We start from the raw sequence: 25,938 nt of genomic DNA, 5'->3' as shown, positions 1-25,938 counted from the left end.
TCCCCCTTTGATTTCATCCTTCAATCAAATAATTTGTTTCTTAATTTCATATAGCCCCACAAATAATAGAATACTATGTGTGTGCTGTGAAATTTTAATCCATATAAGGTTTTATTAATCTTTTATCAATCATATAATAAATAGAATTATTTATTATAAAATTAATATAAAGTATAAAGAGTAACTAATTACATAATAATTGTCGGTATGTATCTTAGCCTTTGAAACCATCAAGTACAAAGTGCGTCTATGCTCGCAGTCCAACTAACTTAATGGCACCCTAAGAGAATTATAATTATTTTTAATTATGATTAATTGTTATAGTTAAAAGTAAAAAATTATGGTGGATAGAACCAAAATATTTACTACAGCTAAAAGTTGTGGCAGATACTTTAGCCAAAGTTAAAATCATAACAGATGTTGATTAACCATGGTCTAATCTTAAATTTTCGCATTGAATTTGTTTGATTATGGTAGATAGTATTGTTTTGCTAGGCTTTTAAGCCGTAGTGATTAATAGTGTGGAAAATTAAGAAACAGAAGTAATAGAAATTGCCAGTGTGCCAATGAATGTGGTTGAGTGTAAAATAATGTGTCAATTCGTATTTTGGTGCTTGAATTTCACTTGAAGAAAATATAACATTTAATGATAGATAATTGTCATGATTAGAAATAAATAACCATAGTAAATAACCATCGATCATGGCCGTGCACCGTTGTTAGCTATGGTTTTTGCAGTTGTTGACTATGATTAATAAATAATTGTTTACCACGACTTGTAGTCCATATCCATTAAATGGTAAGTAAGAGTAATTTTTTTTCTAGTGTTTATAAGTTGAGGCAAGTCCGAGGTAAAATCCACTGCAAGTGGGGTACGCGCTTCTCAGGCAGGTGATTGCGATAGTGGGATATGGATGAGCTTCGAGTTCCCCCCTCCTACTACCACGTGTTCCAAACTTTGATAGCTAAAATTTATTCTCCTCGTTAGCTTTCAAGTGAAGTGGTAAAATCCCAAAGGGATTCCTTAGCGAGTAGGACTCCGCCCTCTTTGGCTGGACAGTTACACTACATTTGAGGATGGATTTTACCTTCTTGCCCTATTGCCGCGTGTCCAAGCTGGTGGGGGTTGAAGCTTATTCGTGCCCTTAGCTCCTCGGATGATCCGGCAAGAATGGTTAGTCTAACGGACTGCCACGACATCAACAAGGGTTGCCTTCTACTTGGGTCTTTGCCTGGGTTGGGCTGTTTTTCTTATGGGTCACTTGAGAGTTTAAGTCAATCCCTTTCGAGGGACATCAATAATAGTATAAGATAATGAGTTCAAGCCGTATCAAATATATAAATATTAATTTATCTCAATTTATTTATTTATTATTCATAACTTATTATTATTTTTGTTACCTTTATAATTATTAGTGATGATGATATTATTCTTGCACCCACCTGAGAATCTCATGAAGCTTCTTTCTTTTCAAGTTGGTTAGTTAGACTTGACTTGTCACATAATTGCTTTAATTAACTTAAAAAATGGGTTAATTATTTTGTTAAATTCCTTCATAATTAGCTCATGCTTTTGGACCCTCTTAATTAATTCCCCACCTCTGATAATTTAACTGCACAAAGAAAACAGCATCAATTATCTGCCTAATTATGAAACTATTGTGATAACAATAATTAATGTTTGTTGTGCATAATTTCTTTCCTATTTGGTTTGATGGGTTTGATTTAATTGTAATCACAATTGTTGACCCCCTTATAAGTTATAATGACGCTAGTCTTAGGTTCGATGGTTGTTTGTCAATTTACACAATATAATTTGTCATTTATTATTATTATTATTATTTCTCTAAATAAATTTTAAATTATATTTACACCCCATTTGAGAATTTTTTGTATACACCTGACTCCTTTTATTGGGATTTAGATGGAAAATGCTATCTCAACAAAAAAAAATTACATTAATTTTTAATTTTATTCCCTCATTCAACATTTTTATATAATATTTCTATTGAATGGCTATAATTTGGCAGCAATAGTTATTACTGTAAGACGGGAGATTGTGTTGCCAATTAAAATAGATTCAGGTGAGTAATTTTTTTTTCACTCTAGTTAATGGATATGTGTCAGTTGATATTTTTGTTGACGCAAATAAAATTTATAATAATATTGTACCGAATGTCCTATTTGTTGGTGATTGTGTACATGTCTATATTAACACAAGATTCACTCAGTTTTCCAGCAGTAACTCAAGCAATGGGCAAGTTTGGAATTAATGAAGATTATGCCGGTCCTTGTGCAATACTACGAGATTTGAGGTCTCTCCACAATGAATGATGGCCAGTCATTCTATTGTGCAATATATTCTTTGTGAAACCATGCCCAATCTTCCTTTGGCGTCCTCATCTGTCAAGTGAATGTAGATATCTTTTTACTTATATTTGGGTTCGGAGGGGACGTTTTGAACCATGCCTAATTGACGACAAACCCATTCTGAGTGATATATATCCACAACGGCATAGTGAATCAATGGACATTTAATATTCCACGTAGTGCGATGGGCATTCAACAACAGTAACTAGACATCAGGTGTGCCACCATAATTTGGTGTCTAAATAAACTATAATATTTTACCATTACATCAATATACGTAATTCTATATATCACGAAATATACTATACGTAGGGCAAAAAGCCGTAGAGCATTGTGAGTCGTATGTGTGTGAGATACATGATACACCCACCTAAACAAGTACAAAAACAAAACTAACTAAAAATAAAAGTTGTATTTTACTGAATATAAAAATAAATGCATGGTGTATACCGTGCAATATATGGAGGGATATGAAGAATGTTTTCATTGTCTATTGTGGTTGGACGCAAATAGGAGATATTGTTGGAGGGAATCAATGCGAGTGTTATAGTACGGGGCCAAATCCATATTTATAACAACTGCATTGGTCCACCTATATTGGTTTTTCCTCTCTGCGATGTGTACATAACTCTTTGTACATATAAGCTAACACTGTTATACCCCAATTAGAGGTAACACCTTCACAAATGTTCACCATGTGACGTAAATACAACAAGGAGACTATCATTGTCATTCGTGTGGGCAAGCAAGCGCTCATGTAATACAGTGAGTTTTATTAGAAAATATCTAATGAAATTCTTATCTGGCGGGAACCATACAAATGGTGGTAATAATCTTGCCACTCTTCAAGAGTCCACTTTGAATTACCTTCAATCAGAACGGGCCCATACGGCCACGATGTCCTAAAGTGTGACCGTCCCCTCATCAATCGGAAGATAAGAAGTATGTATCAAGGGTCGCCATCTATTAACTAATGCAGTAATAAGGTATGTGTCAATCTCAACATGACCATATTGGAAGACCCTAAAAGTTCATATTCTGCAACACCTATAGAACAATGTGTGATGTGGGACCAGCTAAAGAACTCGAAAAAAAATATCACCACGTTGAATATATAAAGTTGTATCATATCTGCAGTTCTGACCACATCTTCAGATCAATTATTTGTCTGATTATATAACATACTTGTATTATGTAGAACAAAATTAACCATAATTCTACTCTTGATCTTTTTTTTTTTTCACTTCATTTTTCACTCTAAAAGGATTGTGGTGCTTCCTCCGATAGAGCATGCATGCATTTTATAGGAAACTTTTAATATTTGTTTTCAAATATAATATCCCAACAACTTATAAATACTTTTAAAATTTTTTTGACTAATACATGTTTAACCAAAAGTTTTAGGAAAAAATGAATAAATTTATTTTGTCATATTTTTCAACGAAAATATTTTTAAAAAATGGATATGTGACTACTCCTTTTTATTTAAAAAATTAAATACTTAATAACTTAATTTTATTATAAAACTAATAAAATTTTCCTCATAAATTTATTTTTATGTATTTATTGTACTCATTCATGACTTACCTTGGGGTTTATCAAATGTAATAAAATTTGAACTATTTAACTTACTAATTATATTTTATTTTATTATAATTGAAATATATTTTTATTAATTAAAAGTTTTATAATTGAATTTAAAATTAAAATATTTAAAAAAAATTGATTATATATCTACAATAAAGAAAATATTATTTAAATATTTAATTTTAGGACATAGATATTATATTTATTAATATAGAGAGTACTTGCGACATTAAAAATAATTAGAGATAATTACACTTTCCTCCCTTGAGATTTGATGTAATTACATATAAACTCCATGTAGTTTGAGAAATTATATCTAGCACCCCTGAAGTTTGCTTATATCTAATAAATTAGTCCCTTCGTTAGTTAAAATTCACGAATTTGCTAATATTGAAAAAAATCTATATTTACCCCCAATTGACTTATTACTAACTTATTATAGGTTAAATAAATCTTTTTATGATAGTAAATTACCCTCATACGCCATCACACGTTAATGCATAGGAGGAGATACATCTTCACCGTTATAAGGGCAGTTTAGTCCGAAAGAAATTGTTTGATCTACAATAAGTCAGTAATAAGTCAATCGAAGGTATATATTAATTTTCATTCAATTTTTTCTGTTAATATTAATAAATTTAGTGAATTTTGATTAATGGAGGGACTAACTTGTTAGAAAAAAACAAACCTTAAAAGTGTTAAATGTAATTTTTTAAATCACAAAAAAATCTATGCATAATTATAATAAATCTCCTGAAAGAAAAATATAATTATCTTAAATGTATTTAACCCTAAAAAGTAAACCGGACTCGAAAGAAAAGGAAATGATTGCTCTTAGTAATTGGAGGAGACAGTAACGAAAGAAACAAGTGAGGAGACAGGACAAGACAAGAAGCGGATAACTGCATAACTGTAGAGAGAGTGGGAGTGATTGGGTGCGCTCTGGCACAATTCCATAGCCTATAATTAAAGATTTTTGTCGTCCAACGTGTCACTGTCGGCCTTGTTATTACACGATCTCGTAAAACAAAAATTTATATCTATACTAATATATATAAAAAAAAAAATACAATTCATCTTCCTGTATTATCGACAATACTTAAAATATTTTCTTATAAAAAAATAAAATATTAAAAAAGACTTTTATGATATTTAAAATATAGCAAACAACTTCCTTGACTCTGGAGGTATAGTACACCCGCCCTTCTTGAAAAAAAAAATATACCAACGACTAGATTTTATTAGATTTTGAATCAAAAGTCCAAATTCAACACATAACTCAATAGTTCAAATTTCAATTAGTTTAAATTAACGGTTTGGATTCAATATATAAATATTTATCATATTTTTATTTATTAAAAGATAGATCACATTTTGCCATTCGAACTATCTCCATTTTTATACTTTGACATTTTAATTTTTTTTGTGTCAAGTTATCGTATCAACTTTGTGAAATTTGTACTTTACCATATATAACCATTCTTTTGCTAAAGTTTTTTGCCTAAAAAATATCACATGTTGTGCATATGTGAGGATATCACTTCACATAACTCTTAAATATCACATGTTACATTGCACGTGATTTTTTTTTTACAAAACTTGGTGAAAAATAATTATACATAGCAAAATGCAAAATTTCATAACGTTGAAATGGTATGTTGACACACAAAAAAAACATTTAGATGCCAAAACGTGAAAAAACAGTCATAATTCGAATGACAACATATAATTAACCTTTTATTAAATATGAATAAAATATTTAAATATATTTAAAAGATATAACATCTTCCCCAATCCGTCTCCTCCCTCCCTTCCTCCCACCACCGCCCCCTCACTGCCACCCCCTCATCGCCGTCGTCTTCCTTGCAGCAACTAATGCCTAGCCGCCGCAGTCCACTGCCTCCACGCCCCATCGTTGTCCGCCCATCTCTCACTTCGCTGTCGTTCGCCGCCCCCTTCCCCGCGAGCCTCCTTCTTCCTCTATTTTAACTTCGTTTGGCTCGTCCGCGCGCCCCCACATCCCCTCCCCTCTTGGCCCTTCCCACGCCGGCACCTCCTTACCCTCCCCCCCCCCCCCCTCTCTCTGTATATATTAAATGTATAAATAACTATCTATGTTAATGACATATAAATTTATATATTAAATATATAAAAATATACATTATTTTAAAATATATTTATAAATCTAAATAATATTGATAAGATTTAAACCATTCATTTATATCATATGAGATCTACAAGATAGAAAAATAAAGATAAAAAAATTTATTAAAATTATAAAATAAAAAAAATAAAAAAATGGCGCTTATGATGCACCTCTGGGGTCGAGGGGGTTGTTTGCTACATTTTTAATCTCACAAGGACTTTTTAATGTTGTATTTTTCAAAGGGGGGTATTTTAAATATTTTTTGTAACAGTGACGGGGGGAGGGGGGGCTCAAATTGCATTTTACCCAAAAAAAAAGTCCATCCACAGTTACAAATGATAGTTAATAATATCGTCACACTAATTTTTTATTAAGTTAAAAATACCTTTCATGATATAAAATAACTTATTCGAATTTTCAAAATTTACATTAATTGATAAATTACTATTTCTTTTTTTTTTATTAATAAAATGTACTGATTTATATATTTTACTCTTATTTATAATATATTTTAAAACGTAAAAAATTATTTATTATATGCACATAAAAACTCAAGGTGCCACAAAGGCTAGTAATATAAAATTGAAATACATTTTTTATTGATGGACGAGTGATTTGTGACATTAATATGCGATTCTTTTTTAGTTTTGTCAATGATTCTTTAAAGTTGATTTTTTTATTATAATTTATTAATTTATATATTTTATTTTTATTTAGAGTATATATTTTAAAATAAAAAAGTTATTTATTATATACACATTAAAAATGACATATCATGACGACTAGTTAATTATAAAGTAAAGAGGACTTGTAAGTTGAATTTAATATATTTATAAGATGAATGACATTTTTTTTTGGAGTTATTTGAGATATATATATTCGATTTATGTTTTTAATCAATTAAATATTATTTATTTTCATCAGAATGTAAGATAGTGCCATTGAAAACGGATGTGGTTTTTTATTTTCAAAAAAGTAAGATGTAAACTTTAGAAACATAATTAAAAAGCGTAATTACACTGCTCTTCTATAAAATTGATATAATTATATGTATGTTTTTGTGATTTGAAAAATTGAGTAAATAACAACGAATTTTCCTAAAGTTTGGTATATTAATTACAAATATCTCAGCATTTTTTAAAAAATTACAAATACTCCTGATCATTGATAAAATTACATAATTTTTCGATGGAGGTATGAAATTATCAATTTGCCCTTATAGTATTTTTTTCGTATTTTTTTTTTTGGAAAAAATAAAAATTTATAAAAAAATCGGATGGGGTGGATGGAAAAATTTTAAAAATTATAAGAAATTAATAACTTTTAAAAAAAATTAAATTTTCAAACTTACTATTGAGAATAAGGATGGGCTAATTGTTATACGACTGCTAGAATCATAGGGATATTGATAATTTTTCAAACAATGAAGGAGTATTCGTAATTATATAAAATATCATGAGGTTTGTTTCATATAACAAATAAGTCCTTCCGTTAGCCAAATTCACCTAAATTTGTTGATATTAATAACAAAATATGGATGAAAATCTATATTTATGCCTGATTGACTTATTTCATGTCAAATAAATTATTTTATAATCAAATTAACTTTAACATCTTCACGCATCGATGCATGTGAGAAGATATATCATCCTTATAAGGATGATTTGTTCAGAAAAGATTGATTTAACCTACAATAGTAAATTATAAGTCAATGGAGAGAGTGAATATCGATTTTTGTTTAATTTCTTTTAATCAATATCAATAAATTTAATTAATTATGACCAATGGAAGGACCCATTTATTAGATGACAACAACCTTAAAAGTATTAAATGTAATTTTTCAAATTATATCGAATTTACATATAATTACACCAAACCTAAAAGTGTGGTCGTGTAATCATCCCTAATTAAAATTTAGAGCCTAACAAGTTAAAATTAGATTTATTGAAAAATATTACTATTGTGAAAAGTTTTCTTGAAAATAACTGAATAAGTATTATGTTTTGACTCTTCAAATTATGAAAATTAAATAAGCATCTTGCACTTTTTCTTTTTCTTTTTTTAATTGTATAAGATGTTTTTCATTTAATAATTTAATTTTGTTTGTAATAATTAATTATAAATAATAATTATGCCGTTAATACTTTTAAAAAATGTTCCAACGGCCTTTATGAAAAAACCTATCCACCCTGAAAACAAAAGTAGTTGGATAGCGATAGGAGATGCTAATTTTTATCATACGGCTATAAATGATTTGAGTCGAGTTGATCATATTATTGTATAAGCTTAGCTTGTTTGTATTATTATTAAATTCTAAAAATTATGATTGAATTTAATTTGATTATTAATCTGATCGAGTTTAAATGAGCTTTAATTGAATAACAAGTATAGCCGAGCTCGAGTAATTTAATCTTTTTAATTATGTTTTATTACTTTTATATTAATCAAATCGAGTTCGGACCTAACTTAAAAGTTTATTGAACAAATTTATTGTTTGACTTTTGAACTCAATCGGTTTTAGTCGAATATTGAATAATTTAATTTATTTTTTAAATTTAATCACAATATTTCTTCATTTTTCAAAAAATGATTCAATCACAACAATATCATAATGGCTACTACTTATTAAAAGCTATTCATAACAATTAAGAACAATATTAATTTATTAAACACAAATACCCTTTTATTACTTATCAAGTTTGCTGAGATATAACCAGATGTTAGGAATTGATTTCAGTTAGATTATGAATGTCCGAATTTAGTGGTTAAAGTTGATGTCCTATAATTAAGTTCGAGTTCATGGGTTCAAATTCCACCGAATATACGGGTATTAGTCTCACTTTATATTAGTTATTGTAATGTTTTTAATCGTTCTTAATTACATTGGCATTTTATTAAACTGGTGTATCGTTCAATTTATTAAAATATTGATATAATCATGTTATTATTGTTTAAAAAAAAAGAATTACAATTAAAAGGTGAGCTATAAACTATTTAAATTAGGGCACTTATGAACCATGTAAAAACATATCCTGGCAAAAATTACAATTCATAGTTGGATCTACGAGCGGAGGATGAGTCTTTAAATTTTGGGTTAGGCTTCATACTCTAATACCAACAAATATTATTATACGTGATGTCCTTTTTAATAATTTTTTTGAACCCAAGGTAAAAGAGTGAACCCCTGGTTGTTGGTCCAATATACCCAAACCCTACTGACACAACAAAATGTGTCAAGTTTGTTATATCAAAATCAAGCTAATATGGCAGGTTCCGAAAATAAGGTCCAATCAACAAGCCCACATGACGGGCAGCAGGGACGACATGTCATATAAATTGTATACATCAAGAGATATATCACCCTAAAAAAATTTCCAACAAACTCCTCTATATTAGCAGCCTCCCCCTATAATTATTTATAAGAAGACATCAATATCATTAAAAATAAGCACATCTGGGCCAGATATGGGCCTAATTGGGGCCTCAACCGGGCTGGTCCATAGATTGGGCCTGGGTTTAAAAATAGATCCAATTGGGGCCCACTTAGAGGCCCAGGACCGCTGTAAGACTAGCCATGAACAATAATGGGCTGGTCCATACTGGTCCTAGGCCAACCTGGCCCACTGTGCACCTTGAAACGGGACTATGTGGTAACCACCTTCCTATTTCTTGAGTTGATTGAACAAGACATGTTCAAACAGTTATAACCCTTTAAAGATAAGTCCAAATTAGGTACGGATGCTCCCGTTAGTCAGCTGACATTTAGAGGTTTCCAGTTATATGCAGCTTGCCATAACTAACCTCAGATTTTGCTCTAATTCCCTCGATAAATAGATCCATGTTGTAGAAAGAGATAACTTTTATCATATACACTTAATACACTTTTTCACTTTCGCAAACAGAAAGGCTATGAGTTTCTAGCTTATTTCTACACTCCACAAGCACATTTTTATCTTCTACTTTTATATACACATTACTCCATATTATTTATTTCATTATTATCTCATGTTTATCAATTTTCTAGTCAAATTTAGTTATTGGCTTAAGCATCAGAATACTAACCTCGTTCTATTGGACCTCCATAAGTATCAATACTTACAATGTGATTAATCACTTTTTAATAAGACAAATTGTTAGAATCAAGTTCGGTGAGACATAACCAACACCATGTTATTGCACTTGTGACATGAGTTACAGTTTTTCTTTAAATTATATATTAATTACTACAATAAATTTTGATGTAATTAATTCAAATTTGACGAATAGAATCTTGTTCGGACTAGAATTATTAGTCATTTGCTTAGTTCTTATGTTTTTGTTTCTTAGAAATTACAATATGACAAAAACATAAAGTGTCCTTATTGTGCATCATTATCATCATCATTTCATAACAATGCCACAAACTTTGACATTAAATGAAGTTAAATTCATATTTCCCAAAAGCAAACCAAAAAAATTGCATATTTGTGCCCTACCTCACCTGATTTGATCATGATATATATATATATATATATATATATATATATATTTATACATATATGCTAATTATTTTTTTCTCTACAATATAGCTTTTGGGTTTCACTTTTCCTTAGCAATAAATATTTTGTCTACATATATGAAGCCCACACATTAATTATTATTATTATTGTTATTATTTCGTTTTTATTGATTTTGAAAGTTTTCTTGAAAGATAATTAATTTTACTCGTGGACCCTAGCTACAATTTCTGGCTCTCTTGTGTCTGTCGAATTTTATATTAAATTCTTTATTTTTACCCTTTTAAAAATATATTTATGTATTTTTTATTGGAGATGCGAAGAGTAAGATGTACATACATATATCTTCTTCCCATGGTTCTTGTTAATTCATCATATATGCATTCATATTATTAGTAAAAGATCGATGTTTTAGAAAAGTTATTTATCACCTTTATTGCATCGTTTGGATGTACGGAGAATATATATGATAACAAAAATAAATGGTAATGTGCGTACATAATTTTAGGCTAAGTTCTGAAGATCGTTAAGAGAAAAACTAAGATCTGGATTTTAGTAACGAAAAGGAAGAACGAAGGTAAAATAAAAACACAAAAAAATTAAAGTATCACTTTGAAGTATATAAAAACGTTTTTCTAACTAAAACTAGCATGTGACGAACTTTAAATCCCATTTATTACAAGGAAAATGATGCTTGTAATATGATCAGCGAAATCATTATCAGTCATGCTGTAGAAAAAAATTGACACTATGGTTGAATAATATTGTCTAAGTTCTTACATCAGATGTATATATAGTCAATTGTCATATGTTTAAGCAGACATAAATATATAGTTATTCTTACTTATGCTGCCTTCACTGTTGTTTCCTATAGATAGAGATATCTTAAAATCTAATCCAGTCCAATGCAAAAGCAGCACCAGAATTTGCTTAGAAATCACTTGATTGCTTCACCTTCCTCTCTCTCTCTCTCTCTTTCTCTCTCTCTCTTTCATATGTCTTGAATCCTAAGTATCATTTTCTGATAAATTAACCTCTCTTTAAATCACCTGAAATTATCTTTGATATTTTCAACTCAAAAGGGCTGATCACAAATGTCCTTTTAACCATCTTTTTGGCTCTCCTGATCACTAAAAAAATATTCAATCAGTTGGAGCTATAAAAGCTTACTGTTACTGTTAAGTTCTTGTTCGGATATCTCGTTTTCTTGCAACGTAGACCACGAATGGGCCGCAACTCTTGCTGTGTCAAGCAGAAGCTGAGGAAAGGCTTGTGGTCTCCAGAAGAAGATGAGAAACTCTACAATTACATTACAAGATTCGGTGTCGGCTGCTGGAGCTCTGTGCCTAAGTTAGCAGGTTCTTGTTTTTCTGTTTTCGGACCCTTTCTTCAAATTCAGACTCTCGTGTCCCTTGAAAATAAGAAAAAAAAATGTGGGATTAATGCAGGTCTGCAGAGATGTGGAAAGAGTTGCAGATTGAGATGGATTAATTACTTGAGGCCTGATCTCAAGAGAGGAATGTTTTCACAGGAAGAGGAGGATATGATCATTACTCTCCATGAAGCTCTTGGCAACAGGTTGTTGATGTATATTGTTTATAATCAAGAAAACATGTTCTATAATGTAATTTTCTAGCAATGGACTGACGGATCGTTACGATGTCAGAAAAATCCTTCTGTTCTATTCTTGTTTTTATCATATTTCCTTATGTTTTGGCCTGAAAAATGGCAGGTGGGCTCAAATTGCAGCACAGTTGCCTGGAAGAACAGACAATGAGATCAAAAACTTCTGGAACTCATGCCTCAAGAAGAAGCTGATCAAGCAAGGGATCGACCCCAACACTCACAGGCCGATAAACGAAGCACAACTGAAGGACGAGAAAGACTGCGCAGACTCAGCTTCACTACAGATTTTACAGCCAAGAGGGCTTCCAAATTTAGCACCGTCAACGCGAAAGGAGCAAGAGCCGTATCAGCTCAACGGTATACTCTGCATCGACAGAGATAATTTCACGAGCAAACAAGCCTACGACCCTCTATTCTTATCTGAGTTTCAAGCAAACGTCGATGCTGACGGTTACCAATCAAATTTTCTATCTCATTGCCAGTTGAGGCCTTACGAGCAGAACCAGATTGAGGGCAATCCCATAAACCCAAGCTGCGGATTCAACTCAATGCCAAATTTAACAAGTTTCGATCACCAAAACATGATAGATGGAGAGTATTCTGATAATTCAGCTTCAAGAATGAGCAAGTATCTGATGAATGAAGCAAAAGAGAGCTCAAGCAATAGCAACAACAACGTTATCGACAATGCTGGCACGTTTTCTTGGGATGCCGGAAACAAGCTGGACTCCATGTTCCAGTTTCAGTTCAGTGGGATTCAGATTGAGGAGAGGAAGCCGAGTCCATGGCAAGAACTTCACAATCAGAGTTCGGGGGATTATAGTAACTATCCTTTGACAGCATTGTCTCAAGAACTGTCCGGGACGACCCTCGACGTCTTCCAGCAAATGTAAACTGTATATATGGTTTGATCTTTAAATTTTGCTCCTCTCTACAAAAACACAAACAGGAATTCTGGTAGTTTTAGTGACAACTGAAAAGCATATACTATGTTCGTTTTTTACTTGATTGTATGTATTGGTTTGAGGATTGGTGAAATAATGTTGCACAAGTTCATGTAAAGGGTGAAATTTGTGTTGTGGTCCAAATCATTACATGATAGAGAGACCAACCATGATGTTAACAGGTGTGGTAGTTGATCTGCTTAAGTCTGCTGTCATTCAAGTGAGAAAGTCCCACATGAAACAGTTGTGCTTTTCTTAGCAATCTGGGACTATACAGATATAGTGTCCCAGTATTTATAATTGCGTAGTGAGTATACATGTTCTAGACTTGGAAAGACTTACATCCTCGTTTCTTGAACCTTGTAATATTGGCAATCTACCTCCATTAGGGAAATGCTCAGTGGATCTTCTGTTTTAATTAATATGTATATGTTACGTATATAAAGATTATATAATTTATTTTAGATTAATTATATTTAGATTCCATCTAAAAATATAAAATTATATTTTTCTCCAAAAAGTTTCATTAGAAAATATATGTATGTTTGAGACGTTAAGCACACTTATATCAACTTAATTATAAGATTTATAAAATTAGATTAGCCAAACGCCCTCTAAATATAATCGGTCAGTGACTAAGTAAGGGTAAATTACCTCTTAAATTTGATATAATTACAAATACATTTCATTATTTAAAAAATTACTGATATCATAGTAAATCAAAATTATCGACCACGATCAGATGAAATGGACGGAAAAACCAATGTTTTCACTATGATCGATCAACATATGCTATGATTTTCCTATGTCAAAATATTTGTTATAATTTTAGTCGTAACAAATATTTTTGGCCTCCCTTATAAAAATAACGACTAATAACCGTTGCGCAGCCATAATTAATTAATATCCACCATAAATTTTTACTTTTTGTCATAATAATTAACTATAATTAAAGATCATACTTCTTGTCGTGCATTCAAATATACAGCGAATAGAGCATCCAACACAGCACTGAACTCGATAGCCTAGAGGTGAAAGTTGAGGTCTAATGACTTAATTCGAGATCATAGGTTTGAGTCCCACTATATGTGTGAGTATTTATTTCACTTTTACGTGAGTTTACTATACTTTGTTATTTAATTATTTTTAATTTATTAATTGAACCGATGTATTGCTAAATCTATTCAGGCATTGATGTAACAATATAACTACAGCTTCTATCTTAACCTATGGTGAATTTTTATTTGGAAATAGATTAGGAATGATAAGTAAAAGAGAATGAATGAACATAAACATGAAGATCCTCATTCCCATTGCTCCGTTGCTCCTCCAGTATTTGCATTGCTGAGTTGACAATAGAGTCACTGCAGTAATACACCTCAATTAAACCAAGAGTTGCTATATATCCAATACCAGAAGGGATCTCCTCCAAATCATCCATGAGCCGAAGAGAAAGCTTCTCAAGATTTGGAAAATGGACATTTTCTGCTCTCCAACACTCCAAATTGCTCATTGAAAGCTCCAACACTTTCAATCGAGGAAATTGCCCTTCAATTGGATTCCACTCCGACCCTTTGAACCCACAACCTTTCAGCATAAGCACTTCAAGATTCGGCAACGAACCAATAATTATCATATCTTCCCAAGGAACTTTGCACTCGTACAATTCCAACTTTTTAAGTGAAGTCGGGAAGCCCATGTTCTTCAATGATAAATCTTTAGCTCTGACGTACAATGATTCAAGCTTATGTAGATGGACGAGGTTGTAGAGACAATAAGATGACCAGTCCTCCACTTTGTTGAGATAATAAATTTTCATTTTTTTTAAATTTGGGATTCTGTGAAGTACCTCTCTTGTACATTTGAAGTCATGTATTAAAGAAAGTGTCTGCAGGTTTTCTAAAATAGGGGAATCTTGGGTGTCTATGGGGTCAGGTAAAATAGCACCGCCCATGATAATATGCCTAAGTTGTGGCATTTCCCAAATTTTAGGTAGTACAATTGTTGGATGCCGAGCATCACCCAACGTGAAAAATAAAGTTTGTAGATCCCAGAGTAAAGGCATTGCAAATGGAGATATAAACTTCACATCGTCCATAGTATTAACCAATGCCATTTCAACGTACCGTAATTTGGTATGTTGCAGATACTCTCTATCGGGCACGCTAAACGCCTTCACCCATCTTAATCTGGCAAGATTTCGGTACATACTTTTACAGGCCTCACACACCAACCCACTGGCATTTGATGTTAATTGCAAGCCAGCAACGATTTCAGGGACATCTATTGTTTGTTGTAGTGAGACTCGATCATTACACAAGAAGCACACGATACCATTCCCTCTATAAGCATAAATCCGTTGTGCTTTTGGGGTACGAATAAAATGTTCTTTATCAGCCTCTTTTCGACATATATCTCTTAAAAGGTCATGAACATCACATACTTTAGGTTTACCCTTTTTCGTCCATCGATGAATGAAAATCAAATTCCGATCAACAAGATTTTTTAAGTATTCTTTTGCAACTTCTTCCAAGGTTTTACCTCTTATCGGTTTTAGGAATCCCTCACCGATCCATAATTTGGTTAGTTTGGAGACTGCGATCTTAGCATCTTCACGGAAAACTCTCGTATAAAGGAAACATGGTTTAAGATAAATTGGCAAATTATGATAACTCAAAGCCAATATCTTTAAGCAATGTTCGTTATGTTCTGCATTAGCAAATGACCTCACATTCTTCGCAACATACTCCCAATATTCTTGTTCCATGTTGGAATTCGCAAGCAACCCACCAATCACAACAATTGTAAGAGGAAGTCCTCTACAAGTGTTTGCTATATTTTTTCCAATTTCCTCTAGTTCCGGATATGGGCAACCTTCCTGTGCAAAAGCTTTGTGACAAAACAAATTCCAACTTTTATCTTCATCAAGAAAATCCATCAAATGAGGTCTTTGAGAGCCTAAAACATCAGCCACATTCAACAGCCTAGTGGTCATCATAACCCGACTTCCATTCCTATTATCTGGAAAGAACAACTTTAAAGCATCCCATGCTTCGGCACTCCACACACCATCCATAACGATCAGATACCGTTGACCAAATAAATTTTTGTATAACCGTTCACCTAATTCAGCTGAAGTTTCACTAACCTCTTTGTCTTTTCCATCATTAAGAAGACGGGCAAGAATTTCATGCACACTATACTTTTGAGATATTGTGAACCAAATTCGTTTATCAAAACGGTGAACAACATATGAATGATCAAAAATATTTCTAGCTAAAATAGTCTTACCAGTGCCTCCCATCCCGACAAGTGGTAGTACCTGAAGACTAGATTCATCTCTAGTAAGCTCATCCACGACCTGGAGCAAGTGTTCATCGAATCCAATAATAGTGTTCTTGCCACTTGAAGGAAGTGCTTCCGAACTGGTGGGCAAATTAGAAACTACAGGCTTCTGCTCTTGGGCGTTGCCCCATTCCTCTTCAATCATCATCAACTCTTTCGTGATGGCATCAATCTTTTCAGTTACTTTGTCTATATCTTGACAGAAAGATGAGAAGACAGCCAACTGATAACTTTCATCTTCAGATGCTTCACGAAGTTGATCCACCACATGGGTGTCAATGAAATCTTCTGCTTCATCGGCAGCAGCAACGATTTGGCCCGCTAGACCTTCCATTTCTTGGGTCATTCTTTGTGAACGATGTTCTAGAAAGTCAACCAAGAACTGGAGTTTTTCCTGCAGGCTCTGAACTCGATCTGCATCGACACGAAGCTGACCACGACGAGCAGGATGCTGGACATTGTCCAAAACTTGCATAAGCGAACGCAGAGATGCATAAGCTGCTACAGCCATATCTGTGGATCTTTTGGTGTTTGGTGGACTTGTTCAAATTGAGTTGGAGGAGAAAGAGATGCAGAATGGTTATTGTTTGTACAAGTAGCATATCATGAACATGAACATGCTGACTTCTTAAAGAAACGTCAGTGGGCAGCCCAGCTAGATCAAGAGTTATATATTCCAAAATAAATTGTTTAGTTTTCAATTATCTGGCCGTTGTCCCAGGAAATTCTTGCAGTATATATAATAAATAATTTTTCACCATTTTAAAATATATTATTAATAAGAATTAAATATGCAAATCAATGTATTATATTAAAAAAAATTAAAGAAAAGAAAGTTGATTTATAGTTAATTTATAATTTGGGAACTTGAATAAATTAATTATTAGTTAAAGGGCATTTTTTATTTTACAAAAAATTAGTACGACGGTGTCATTAACCACCATTTGTGAGTAAGGAGCCCATCTAACATAGTTATAAAGATAATTATGTTCCCATCTCTTAGGGTTTGGTGTAATTACACGACGACCCTCTGTGGTTTGAGAAATTATATTTGATATCACTGAAGTTTGCTCCCATCTAACAAATAAGTCAATCGAGAGCAAATATTATTTTTCACCAAATTTGGTGAATTTTGACTGACAGAGGGACTTATTTGTTAAATGGAAGCAAACCTCAAAAGTACTAGATGTAATTTCTCAAGCTATAAAAAATCTACGTATAGTGACACTAAACTTCATGGAAAGAGAACGTTGTTATCCCTTAATCATAATTTGTCTACGCGTCGTCACTTTTCAATTTATAAATATTGATTAGATAAAATGTGAAAGAGAAAGTCAGAAGTTCCGACGAATACAGATATACATATCCACTTTTATTTTGTTTGAACGTATTCATTCATTTAAATTATTGACATATTAGCTCAATTTGTTAATGTGAATATATTGAATAATAATAAGTCAAGTTCTATTAAAAAAATGTAAGAAGATCCCCACAAAATTAATCAAACTCTTGGGACAAGTGCACCATTAAATTTTGGAATTAAAGTAATATTATTCTTCATTTTCCAACAACATCAACTTGTAAAGCTTACAGCTAACTAAGTTATTGAAGAAATAATTATATTTACATCCCTGATTTAAGATTTATTTATATAAATTATTCATATATTTTATATAATTAAAAAAATTATTCTTGATCGTCAAAAATAAGAGTTATTTGTATCATGATGCTAATATTTTTAGAATGTGTGTGTAATTTTCCAAAAAAAATAAGGGATGGTTTGTGTAAGTAATAATAATATTTTGGTAGGTATATGTATAATTATTTAAAGGACGGAATAATTTATATATATAAATCATAAATCAAGGGGTATAAATGCAATTATCCCTATTGAATATTAAATCATTTCGTTTACCTTATCTACACATTGTCCGCTAATTATAAAAAGAATTAATTATAAATAAATAGAGATAATTTTTTTAATTATATTGATATTTTTTAGGGGTCTAAGGTGTAATTTTCTAAAAAGTATAAATGATTTTTACATATAATATTTATATTCTTATAAATGCAAGCAATTTTTTATAATATTATAAATAAGTAAATTATTTTTTACAAAAAAGTATTAATTTATTTCTTTGTTTTTTCTAAAAATATAATAATTCATCCTCTTATATTTTTTAAAATGCAGCAATTTATCTTCTTAGTTGGAGAGATTTTTTTCTTTTAAAAAACACAATGAAATGATTTTTTTTTCATAAAGAAGTAATTTATTAATTTATACTTAGAAAATAAAAGTATAATTATTCCAATATATTTGCGCTCAATTACAAAAGACAATTTTGTCCCTGAAGTTCTGGCGAAATTTGATTTTCCGACCTCACTTTTGGTGGGGGTGCAAAGTGCCAATAAACTATAATTAAGGGTGCGAAGTATCAATTAATCGAAAATATTAAAAAAAAAGAAGAAGAAGAAGAAGGAAGAGTCCCTGGAAAAGCCGTAATTTAACAATTTGGTCCCTGGACCAGGGAGTTAATTATTTTTATATTATAAAAAAAAAAAAAAATTATTTTAACATAATTATTTTTAAATATATAACAAAAACATGACGAGTCGCGATTTGAAATCGCGACTCGTCATTAAAATAATGCCGGAAAATGAAAAATCTGCCAAGTCGGGAAACAAAATCCCGACTTCAAGTCGGGATTTTGAATCCCGACTTGGAGTCGGGATCCTGAATCCCGACTTCAAGTCGGGATCCTGAATCCCGACTTGAAGTCGGGATTTTGTTTCCCGACTTGGGAAATTTTCCATTTTTTTTTTTTTTTTTCGTTTAAATTATTATTATATAATTTAATTTATATATAATTAATTTTAACAATATACTAAAATCCAAAATTAATAAAATTAACATTGTATTAATTTAAAAAATTACAATTAAGAGTACAAATGTAATAGTTATTTATTTTGTACAATTGTAAAAAATTACATTAAATTATACAATTACAAATATCAAAAATGTCCACCCGTTCCACAATGTCGTCTGTGGCGTTGACGTCGTGGTCTTCTAATTTCCTCGCCCACATTTTGAACTGGCTCATTTTGCGCCTCATTTTCTTCCCCAACAAACCGACTTGATGTTTCAGAACTTGACTCCACATTGTCACGATATGCACCAAATGATGGAAATGGAACTGGTGAAATATTATATCCTTGTGTATATGGTTGATTAAAACCAAGACCAAGGTCAAGAGAAAAATCTTGTGTTTGATTTGACATATATGGAGTCGATTGAAACCAATCACCTTGAGATGGTTGAGGCATATAATAATCTTGAGGCGGTTGAGGTACGTAATAATCTTGAGGTGGATATACTGTAGAAGGACCAGCTATATCCACCCCAAAATCACGACGTTCAACTGAACCAGTTGACATTCGGCTCGAACTTCTTCTTTGCCTGTGGGATGTTGTGGGAGCATCATCGGATGGAGAAGCAATTTGTTGTGGCTGTTGGGTTATAGCCTCCCTGATAATATGTAACCCATGTTCAAATCTATCCACCAATTGACTATATCCTTCGATATTTGGTGGTCTAGATCGACATAAAGTTTCAAGGGCATTCACCTCATTTGCCTGAAAAGTGTAGAAAAATAATTAGCCTTGTGTTGTTAAAAATATATATAAAATAAAACATGTAATAGTATATAATAACGTACCACAACTTGCAACATAGGTGCTTCTCCAGGTTGGTACCCGCTTTCCACACGTCTATCAGTAGATGACGACACGAAATTTCTTGTTATGTTGTAGTACCACTCCCAATAACCTCGTTCTGTTTCCCTTCTATTAGAAATGAGTGGCCTATGTACAACCGTGTCATATCGTCTTTGCCATCTATTGATGTATTGTATGTGTTGCAGAGACCAATCTGCGCCCGCGTGATTTTTACGGGAAATCTGATGGAGGCTCATATCACGGGTATCCGTTGATTCTGGTACATTCTGCCTCATCCCGAATTGGCGAACAACTCGTTCGGGACGATGCATTTCAACTATTGCGTAGAATATTAACGGAACAGATGACCTCCACAACTGGGGGTTCAGTTCATCGGCGTAAGCCATAATGACATCCGAGTCCATGTCATACGGCTGCCATATGAACTGTAATAAAAACAAAGATGTAAATTAATATGAATTTAAGGAAACGGTATAAATATACGAATAATATTAAAATTTAGTTACCTGATCCGCCTGCATCTCATCCAAAATTTCTCGTATTACTCGTACAGTTCCCCGAACTGTAGTGGTGAACGTGTGCTGACAATTCCAAGTAGCACCATATGGTGCTGCTGGGAGCCAGCGATTATTGTCCATTTGCACTTGGCCCATAAATAGTCGTTGGGCACCAAGTCCGGGACAAAGTGGCGTAATCCGTGACCACGCCCAAATCTACACGAACAATACAAATATGTGTTATTAATGAATATCAATAGCAAAAAAAAAAAATAAAAATGTGTAAGACTTTTTAAGTCAATTTTACCTGTAGCAATTGCAGCGCTCCACCAATTGCCGCTTTGCCTTTTGTGCTGGCATTGCACAATTCGCGATATAAAAATGCCAGCACAGCACTCCCCCAACTGTAGTTCCTCGCGGTTTCTATATCTTCTAATTTTGAAAGATATAGTAATGAGACATAGTTACCTGAGGAATCTGGGCACATCAATCCCCCAAATAAAAGTAATGCAACGGCACGTGCGTACTGGACGACGACAGCCTGGGGAGTATTATAAGATATAAAAACCGCCGACAAATGAGATGTAATTGCCGATGTTTGTAATCTCGAGCCCTTCAACACATTTGCATCCGGGCTAAAGCCTATGTAAGTCAGGCAATATTCTTGCCATTGTTGTGTTGTGCGGTCGAAATCAATTCCAGTCACCGGCTCGCCGTCTATTGGGAGTGCCCAAATTATTTGTACATCTTGTAGGGTAATTGTGGCTTCCCCTACACGGAAATGGAAGGTGTGCGTCTCCGATCGCCACCTCTCCACTAATGCAGTGATGAGGTGTTGATTTAGTTGAAGGCGTCCGCACCTATAGACACCATAAAATCCTATTTGGTGTAGGATTTCTTGGACACGCTCGGACATATTATTTTGGTTAAAGTAGCTCCAAAAGGTACCATCCGCACGCCGTGAAATGAGTACGGCGTCTAGGTCACCATCTGGAATATCGTCAGACCTATGTTGGGCTTGTTGAGATAATACAGTACTATCACGAGGACCGTAGACTGATCGTCTATCCATTTTTATGGAAAAAAAAAAACTGAAAACAAACTCACGATATAAGATGAAGGTGGGTGAAAATTCTTGCTGGTGGATGAAGTGAATTTCCACCCACCTTCATCCGTCCAATTTATAATGGTGGATGAGGGTGGGGGAAATGTTAATTTTAAAAAAAAAAAAAATTTTAAAAATTTTAAGGCTGGCCGCGGCCAGCCTTAATCAATGGCTGGCAGCGCCAGCCTTAATTTAAGGCTGGCCGCGGTCAGCCTTTGATTAAGGCTGGCAGCGCCAGCCTTGGTCAAAGGCTGGCGCTGCCAGCCTTAATGAGGGCTGGCCGCTGCCAGCCCTCATTAATGAGGGCTGGCAGCGGCCAGCCCTCCATAATGGAGGGCTGGCACGCTGCCAGCCCTCCAATTAAAGGGGGCTGGCCCGCGCGGGCCAGCCCCCTTTAATATATATATATATATATAATATATTATATTATATAATATAATATATTATATATTATATATTATATACATATTATTATATATATAATCTATTATTATATTATATATATAATAATATGTATATAATATATATATATATTATATTATATATATATATTATGTATTTATATATATATATTATAATACATATATTATTATATATATAATATATTATATATATTATATACATATTATTATATATATATAATATATTATAATAATATATAATATATTATATACATATTATTATATATATATTATTATATATATATATTATTATATATATATATATTATAATAATATATTATATATATACATATTCATATTCATATATATATATTTACACATCTATCCCATCACGGTGATGGGATAGATGGCTGGCATGTACCAGCCTTTATTAAAGGCTGGTGCATTCGCCAGCCTTTAATAAAGGCTGGTAGGTCGCCTACCAGCCCTTAAGGCTGGTAGGCGACCTACCATAATCAATGGCTGGCCTATAAATATGCGTTTCAAGCAACAGATTATAGCAGAACTCGTCATATTATTTCAATCAGTATAATCCCTCGTTCATCCCATATCAAATACGAAGAGTAATTTTTTTGTCGCATAATCCCTTGCAAAAAAAAAATGTCAACTTCATCTTCTCGCATTGAGATTTTTTTGTATTTTGGTGGTGAATTATCGAGTGATGGATGGTCTGTTACATATGATCAGACACCCATTGCAGCGATGAGGATCCCCCGTTCATCCAGTTATGATCAATTTTTGTCAAAAATCTACAAAAAAATTGGTGTTGATAGCTCCCGATTTTCATTGAATGTTTCTGCAAAACATTCGTGCCAATACCTAGGCCGAATTAAGGAAACACTGATACCAATAAAGGATGATGATACATTGTCATTCTTTACTGATCCTACAGCTGGGTTTCCACTAATGGAAATATTCGTCGAAACGGTGGAAATCCAGCACGACGATTCTCCACAAATTGGCCGAGGTTGGGGAGCTTTCGATTCCTGGCAGTTGGTGGATGACAACTCACAAATGAGTCAACAGTGGGGGGAATACATGGCGATGTTATCGAGCCAAGGATTTCCGTCATCCTCCAACTACGAAAATTTCACAGGTACCTATAACTCTAATTTCGATGCAGGTACTTCTAACCCCGATTTTGGTGCAGGCACATCACATTATGATACAGATTGTTATACTCCGAATGTGGTGTCTGTCACACAAGGGCTCGATAATATTGAACTTAATTACACAGAGCCCACCTACTCACATACTCCATCCACCTCCAATTTTATACCAACTTCTGCACAACACATTGCCGAGCCAGAAGACCCTATTGCGGACAGCCTGGCTAATGAATCAGATGCAGCTTCCGAACCGGATGAAGTGGATTATCCAATTCCACCTGAGGATGGAAACGAAGATGTTGACATAAATGTTGTCGCCGAAAATGTTGCACAAGGTACGTCGACATCCTCTCAGCCGGTTACGGCACAACGAACTTCTCAGGAAACATTTTACCGCTCCATACCATTTTTTGAACAAACATTCCCGGAGGTACCAGTGGATTCCATTGATGTACCGAACTTAAGGTATGCAAAATTTTATGACAAAAACGAAGGCAGACTTGATGTGGGAATGCTTTTCAAAAATAAAGAAGCTTTAATCGAGGCGGTGAAAGATCACTCAATACGACATGCCCGACGCGAGTATTGGGTACCTGAGAGTTCAAAGACCAAGTGGAAAGTATTGTGTAGGCATACCACCGAAGGTATATATATATATATTTTTTTGTCGTATATGTCTAAACATACAAAATTATTCGACTGATTCGTCTTTATTTTTTGCAGCTATGCGGTGTAGATGGGAGCTGCGAGGCATTTACAAACCAAAAATGGGAAGGTGGACAATAACAAAATACGGAGGGGACCATACATGTATATTGAATCAAATGTCCCTCGAACACGGTAATTTAGATAGAGTATATGTTGCTTCTTTATTGTTAGGACATGTAAAATGCAACCCGTCGTACGGAATCAAGCATGTCATCCAGACTGTGAAAGACCATACCGGATACGATATAGCATATCAAAAGGCATGGTACAGTTTGAAAATGGCACGTGAGATGGTTTATGGCACATGGGAGAGCTCCGTTCAAAAGCTACCCAAATACTTGGGAGCTCTCCAAAAATATAATCCAGGAACGATTGTTGAATGGCAACATAAAGCCCGCGACACATCAACCGGTGCATATGTGATAGGGTACGTATTCTGGGCGTTCAAGCCGTGCATTGAAGGGTTCCAACACTGTCGCAACCTTATCAGTGTAGATGGGACCCATCTATACACAAAGTACAAGCACAAGATGTTGATTGCTGCTGCCATGGATGGAAATCAACAGGTACTTCCTCTTGCTTTTGCTGTTGTCGATGAAGAATCACTTTTATCTTGGAAGTGGTTTCTTAGACAATTGAGCAGACACATTATACGAGGGCGACGGGGTATCTGCCTTATTTCTGACCGCCATGCTGGTATCACAAGAGCTGTACGTGAATGTCCGGATTTCGTGCCACCTAACGGCGTGCACCGATATTGCTTGCGGCACGTGTGTTCCAATTTCAACAGTAAATACAAAAATGTCGTGTTGAAGGATCTTTGTTGGAGAGCTGGCTCTGAATATCAGATCAGAAAATTCAATCGCACTATGGAGGAGATAAAGAAACAGTCCCTCGAGGCGTTTCAGTGGTTAGATAGGATCGACAAGGAAAAATGGACAGCATCACATGACGGTGGATGGCGATGCGGAATTCTGACGACAAATATGTCGGAATGCATAAATGGAGTATTGAAAGGGGCTCGCCGCCTACCGTTGACAGCAATTGCTGAGATGACGTTTCAGCGAAGTGTCCATTATTTCCGTGAGAGGTTAGCAAGAAGTACTGTAATGTTGACCAACAACCAACTGTGGACGGATTTTGCATATAAGATGTTCACACGTTGGCATCAAAATTCTGTTGAACATACCGTCACCAAATTTCATCAGTTCCAACAGTCCGCCTCGGTTGTTACAAGACGTCACGGTGGACATGGAGTCAACACCCATGTTGTCAAAATTGCGAACCGAGAATGTTCTTGCGGCAAATGGAGTCAATTTGGTATACCTTGCAGTCACGCTCAAAAGGTATGCGCTGCATTCATGATTAATGCTGCATCAATGGTGAAGGATTATTACGATATAATGACTTATAAGAATACATATTCTAAGTCATTTGAACCTGTACATTCCGAAGATTATTGGGATGTACCGGGATTTGAGTTGGTCCACGATCCTACTATTCGCATCTCTTCGCGCCCTGGTCGAAATCAAACAACACGTATTCACAACGAGATGGATTGGGCGCAAAGGCGTGCACGACAACAAGCACAACAAAGAAATTCTTCAACACAATCGGATGTGCCAGTACCGGGTAGCCAGGATTAATTGTATATTTTTTGTTTTTTTCACAATTGTACAAAATATTTTTTGTATTTAATGTAATTTTTTACAATTATACAAAATAAATAACTATTACATTTGTACCCTTAATTGTAATTTTTTAAGTTAATGCAATGTTAATTTTATTAATTTTGGATTTTAGTATATT

The 25,938-nt window shown here is 33.5% G+C and overlaps 4 protein-coding genes across 4 annotated transcripts; 2 read left to right on the top strand and 2 right to left on the bottom strand.

The window, feature by feature from the left end:
• Window positions 1–11,447: 11,447 nt before the first annotated feature.
• On the top strand, window positions 11,448–13,287 carry LOC105157247 (transcription factor MYB7). The gene is made up of 3 exons (XM_011073609.3): window positions 11,448–11,957; window positions 12,048–12,177; window positions 12,332–13,287. Exons 1-3 carry the CDS (start codon window positions 11,825–11,827, stop codon window positions 13,116–13,118), a joined length of 1,050 nt encoding a protein of 349 aa, XP_011071911.1. The 5' UTR covers window positions 11,448–11,824; the 3' UTR covers window positions 13,119–13,287.
• A 1,120-nt stretch (window positions 13,288–14,407) lies between these two features.
• On the bottom strand, window positions 14,408–17,025 carry LOC105157452 (putative late blight resistance protein homolog R1A-10). The gene has a single exon (XM_011073861.2). It carries the CDS (start codon window positions 17,023–17,025, stop codon window positions 14,425–14,427), a length of 2,601 nt encoding a protein of 866 aa, XP_011072163.1. The 3' UTR covers window positions 14,408–14,424.
• Window positions 17,026–19,412: 2,387 nt separating this feature from the next.
• Window positions 19,413–21,829, bottom strand: LOC105157451 (serine/threonine-protein phosphatase 7 long form homolog). The gene is made up of 4 exons (XM_088879034.1): window positions 21,054–21,829; window positions 20,756–20,962; window positions 20,231–20,674; window positions 19,413–20,147 (listed from the first exon to the last, which is right to left on the bottom strand). The coding sequence occupies exons 1-4, from the start codon at window positions 21,816–21,818 to the stop codon at window positions 19,527–19,529; spliced, it is 2,037 nt and encodes a 678-aa protein (XP_088735160.1). The 5' UTR covers window positions 21,819–21,829; the 3' UTR covers window positions 19,413–19,526.
• Window positions 21,830–22,830: 1,001 nt separating this feature from the next.
• LOC148788613 (uncharacterized) lies at window positions 22,831–25,875 on the top strand. Its single transcript, XM_088878371.1, has 2 exons — window positions 22,831–24,065; window positions 24,145–25,875. The coding sequence occupies exons 1-2, from the start codon at window positions 22,913–22,915 to the stop codon at window positions 25,773–25,775; spliced, it is 2,784 nt and encodes a 927-aa protein (XP_088734497.1). The 5' UTR covers window positions 22,831–22,912; the 3' UTR covers window positions 25,776–25,875.
• The last annotated feature ends 63 nt before the right edge of the window (window positions 25,876–25,938 follow it).

The sequence above is a fragment of the Sesamum indicum genome, linkage group LG3 (genome assembly GCF_026168435.1).
Source record: "Sesamum indicum cultivar Baizhima isolate 11 linkage group LG3, ASM2616843v1, whole genome shotgun sequence".
In the NCBI taxonomy this organism is placed as follows: domain Eukaryota; kingdom Viridiplantae; phylum Streptophyta; class Magnoliopsida; order Lamiales; family Pedaliaceae; genus Sesamum; species Sesamum indicum.
The sequence above is the reverse complement of the archived record's forward strand: the minus strand, read 5'-3'. Positions and strand labels throughout refer to the sequence as shown.

Bases quoted from the DNA above. Each gene is read 5' to 3' on its own strand.
- LOC105157247 (XM_011073609.3), top strand. From the start codon at position 11,825: ATGGGCCGCAACTCTTGCTGTGTCAAGCAGAAGCTGAGGAAAGGCTTG. The intron at 11,958-12,047 runs GTTCTTGTTTTT...GGATTAATGCAG, and splicing joins CTCTGTGCCTAAGTTAGCAG to GTCTGCAGAGATGTGGAAAG. The intron at 12,178-12,331 runs GTTGTTGATGTA...GAAAAATGGCAG, and splicing joins CATGAAGCTCTTGGCAACAG to GTGGGCTCAAATTGCAGCAC.
- LOC105157452 (XM_011073861.2), bottom strand. From the start codon at position 17,025: ATGGCTGTAGCAGCTTATGCATCTCTGCGTTCGCTTATGCAAGTTTTG.
- LOC105157451 (XM_088879034.1), bottom strand. From the start codon at position 21,818: ATGGATAGACGATCAGTCTACGGTCCTCGTGATAGTACTGTATTATCT. The intron at 20,963-21,053 runs GTAAAATTGACT...TTGTTCGTGTAG, and splicing joins GAGCGCTGCAATTGCTACAG to ATTTGGGCGTGGTCACGGAT. The intron at 20,148-20,230 runs GTACGTTATTAT...TACACTTTTCAG, and splicing joins CACCTATGTTGCAAGTTGTG to GCAAATGAGGTGAATGCCCT.
- LOC148788613 (XM_088878371.1), top strand. From the start codon at position 22,913: ATGTCAACTTCATCTTCTCGCATTGAGATTTTTTTGTATTTTGGTGGT. The intron at 24,066-24,144 runs GTATATATATAT...TATTTTTTGCAG, and splicing joins GTGTAGGCATACCACCGAAG to CTATGCGGTGTAGATGGGAG.